Source organism: Triticum dicoccoides, chromosome 3A (genome assembly GCF_002162155.2).
Source record: "Triticum dicoccoides isolate Atlit2015 ecotype Zavitan chromosome 3A, WEW_v2.0, whole genome shotgun sequence".
Taxonomy (NCBI): domain Eukaryota; kingdom Viridiplantae; phylum Streptophyta; class Magnoliopsida; order Poales; family Poaceae; genus Triticum; species Triticum dicoccoides.
This window is the reverse complement of record NC_041384.1, coordinates 433,753,673-433,757,261: the sequence shown is the minus strand read 5'-3', so window position 1 is coordinate 433,757,261 and position 3,589 is coordinate 433,753,673. Positions and strand designations below refer to the sequence as shown.

At 40.3% G+C, this 3,589-nt stretch overlaps 1 protein-coding gene across 1 annotated transcript in view; it reads left to right on the top strand.

The window, feature by feature from the left end:
- Positions 1–3,195: 3,195 nt before the first annotated feature.
- Positions 3,196–3,589, top strand: part of LOC119268430 (protein DETOXIFICATION 14-like) — a 3,237-nt gene continuing 2,843 nt past the window's right edge. Inside the window, exon 1 of the mRNA XM_037550060.1 lies at positions 3,196–3,565. Within this exon, the coding sequence (XP_037405957.1) occupies positions 3,335–3,565 (231 nt within the window). The 5' untranslated portion in view covers positions 3,196–3,334. The remainder of the gene's footprint in view (positions 3,566–3,589) is intronic.

Here is a 3,589-nt window from a genome sequence, read left to right as displayed (position 1 = left end):
CCCCTCTGCATGGCCTGCTGATGACCCACAAGTATAGGGGATCAATCGTAGTTCTTTCGATAAGTAAGAGTGTCGAACCCAACGAGGAATAGAAGGAAATGACAAGTAGTTTTCAGCAAGGTATTCTCTGCAAGCACTGAAATTATAAGTAACAAGTAGTTTGATAGCAAAATAATTTGTAACGAGCAAGTAACGGTAACGGTAACAAAAAGTGCAGCAATTTAGCCCAATCCTTTTGAGGCAAAGGACATGCCAAAACAGTTTCTTATGATAAGCAAAGTGTTCTTGAGTGTACACGGGAATTTTATCTAGTCACTTTCATCATGCTGGTTTGATTTGTGTTTGCTACTTTGATAATTTGATATGTGGGTGGACCGGTGCTTAGGTGTTGTTCTTACTTGAACAAGCCTCCTACTTATGATTAACCCCCTCGCAAGCATCCGCAACTACGAGAAAAGTATTAAGATAAAATATAACCATAGCATTAAACTTTTGGATCCAAATCAGCCCCTTACGGAATAACGCATAAACTAGGATTTAAGTTTCTGTCACCCTCGCAAACCATTATCTAATAACTACTCCACAATGCATTCCCTTAGGCCCAAATATGGTGAAGTGTCATGTAGTCAACATTCATATGACACCACTAAGGGAATCACAGCATACATACCATCAAAATATCAAACACATATCAAGTTCACATGATTACTTGCAACAAGATTTCTCCCATGACCTCAAGAACAAAAGTAACTACTCACAAATGATAATCATGCTCAAGATCAGAGGGTATTAAATATCATAATGGATCTGAACATATAATCTTCCACCAAGTAAACCATATAGTAATCAACTACAAGATGTAATCAACACTACATTAGCATATAGCTGAATTCAGTTCGTGGATATGGTTGATCAAGCATGGTTCTAAACTCTTATAATATAGTATCTGTATGTCTACACATATGACCTTATTTTGTTCTTGGTTAATGTATTTGATCTACTAATACGAGGTGATTAGATCCTAATGTTATATATCTTAACTACCATTGCTAATCCCTAAAAAAACTACCATTGCTAACTCAAATCGCTTTGGACTGAGACCAAGGGCAAAAGAAAGTGGCCTAATGTGCTGAGAAAAGATCACAACACAAGCATGCCCCACATAGTGGCGCCTGAGCCCCTATTATGTATGCATTAGACTCATCTATCATAGCATTTTATAAGATTCTTATTGTGCGCTCACTCTGACTCTCAAAAGAGGACTTTGCAATACCAATGGCTTTCCAAGTTCTCTAATCATACAAATACTACAAGGGATGGACGCTTTGCTGCGCTGTTGGTGTTGTTGGATTTTCGTAATTTTTTTACTCCCTCTCTTTCAGAATGTGAGGTGTATTAGTGCTTTGAAAAGTCAAACCTCATTAAGATTGACCAAATTTGTAGAGAAATATACACTATTTATAATATGAAATCCGTATCATTAGATTCATCATGAAATAAATTTCATATTTATTTATTTAGTATTGTGGATGCTGATATTTTCGGTTCTAAACTTGGTCAATTTTTTAAAATGACTTTTCAAAAAAGCAATACACACATTCTTTTACTCCATCTGCTCCAGAATATAAGGTGTATTAGTTCTTTGAAAACTCAAATCTCTTCAAGTCTGACTAAATTTATAGATAACTATATCAATATTCAAAATATCAAATTGATTCGTTAGATTCATCATGAAATGATTTTTCATGTTTTATTTATTTAGTATTGCGGATGTCATTTTTTGGCTCTGAACTTGGTTAATGTTAAAAAATTGAATTTTCAAAAAACTAATACACCTTATATTTTGAAACTGATGGAGTATTTGATTTGGCAAGTGGGGGGATAATGGAGTGTGTTTTGGTGGGCCTTCCGCGGTGTGATTCTCTGTTATTCTCTGTTATCCGTTAATCAACTTATAATTATGAGAGGAAATTTTTTGTGTTGGTGGCTGCATGTACTATTTTGATGCTACAATATGACATGTAATATTTTTTTAGGTGGTGAAAGGGTGTGTGTGATTGGTATGTCTTTATAGGCCGGTTGCTGCTGATTAATTTAAAAGATCGTTGACCCAACCAAATTCAAAGTTTAATTTACAAGGAAATCTTCAAAATTAAGAAGCATAATAAATTATTAAAAGAATTAAATAAAAAAGCTCTTTCAAAACCTGATGACCCTGTTTTAGTTTGGAGACCTTGATTGACTGTGATGCCTTAAAAATCAGGTACTTCCTCCTTACATCTATATAGGGCCTAATGTGTTTTTCGAGACTAACTTTGACCAAATATTAAAGCAATAATATATGACATGCAACTTACACAAAGCACACCGGTAAATTCGTGTGTGAAAGGAGCTTTCAATGATATAATTTTTACATTGTGCATGTCATGCACTATTAATCGTGTCAATAGTCAAATGCCGGTTTTAAAAAATGCATTAGGTCCTATATAGATGAAAGGAGAGAGTATAGCATATGGTGTATTAATAAATTGACTCACTCGGCTAGGCTCGTAGGTGGACCAAATTAGTAGCATGAGCCTTGACTTCAGAGAAAAGAGGAAAGGGATTGAAAGCCTTGTTTGGGGATTGACGTGGGCATCACAAAGTTAGCATAGCGATTGGTAGAAGACTCGTTCTATCCTCAACCTCGTTACGTACATGGCAGTGCTGAATGCCAGGTGGGGCCCATAGCGTAGCATTCCACATTTTCCAATTTTGTTTCCAGCACAGACCTTGGACCTGGACCAACACGCACAGGATCCACGTTATATGCTCATAACGCCATCATGTTTTAACCGGACGTGCGGTAGATATATTTGAGATATGTATTTGAGATAGTCTGCGACGCTTCTGTTGTTCGCAACGCTACCGCTACGACTGCGGGGGATGTTAGAGATATATTTGAGATAGAAGTACATGTATTTGATAGTCTAGGATTTGTAATTTGTTTTCTAACTTATCTTCAGAAAAGGTGTCTTGTTCTTCAAGTTTTGTACTCAATATATACTTGCTTTCAAGGCTCAATAATACATCCATCATATTCCACGACAATCCTTATCTCTCTCTTGTAACAGTCACGAACACGACGGCGGCGGCGCCGTGCCCAGGCAGCGGTCCATTGCAAACACATTACTAATACCCACGCAGCGCGTGCGGTCCAATAATAAACCCAGCGCGTGCGGTCCACGACTCGGCGGCGGCGCCGTGCCCAGGCCGCGAGCACGGGCACACAGCGCTTCGAGAGGCCTCCCTCCCGCGACTGAAGATCATCCCTCTCGGGCGCACCCCACGCGCGATGGCGGAGGCGCCTCTGCTGCCGCGGAAGGACCAGGAGGCGACGGGGTACTGGCGGAGCGAGGCCAGGAAGCTGGCGTACCTGGCGCTGCCGATGGTGGCCGTGAGCCTGTCGCAGTACGCGGTGCAGGTGTCCTCCAACATGATGGTCGGCCACCTCCCCGGCGTCCTCCCGCTCTCCTCCGCTGCCATCGCCACCTCCCTCGCTTCCGTCTCCGGCTTCAGCCTGCTCGTACGCACACCGCTCTTATCCCCA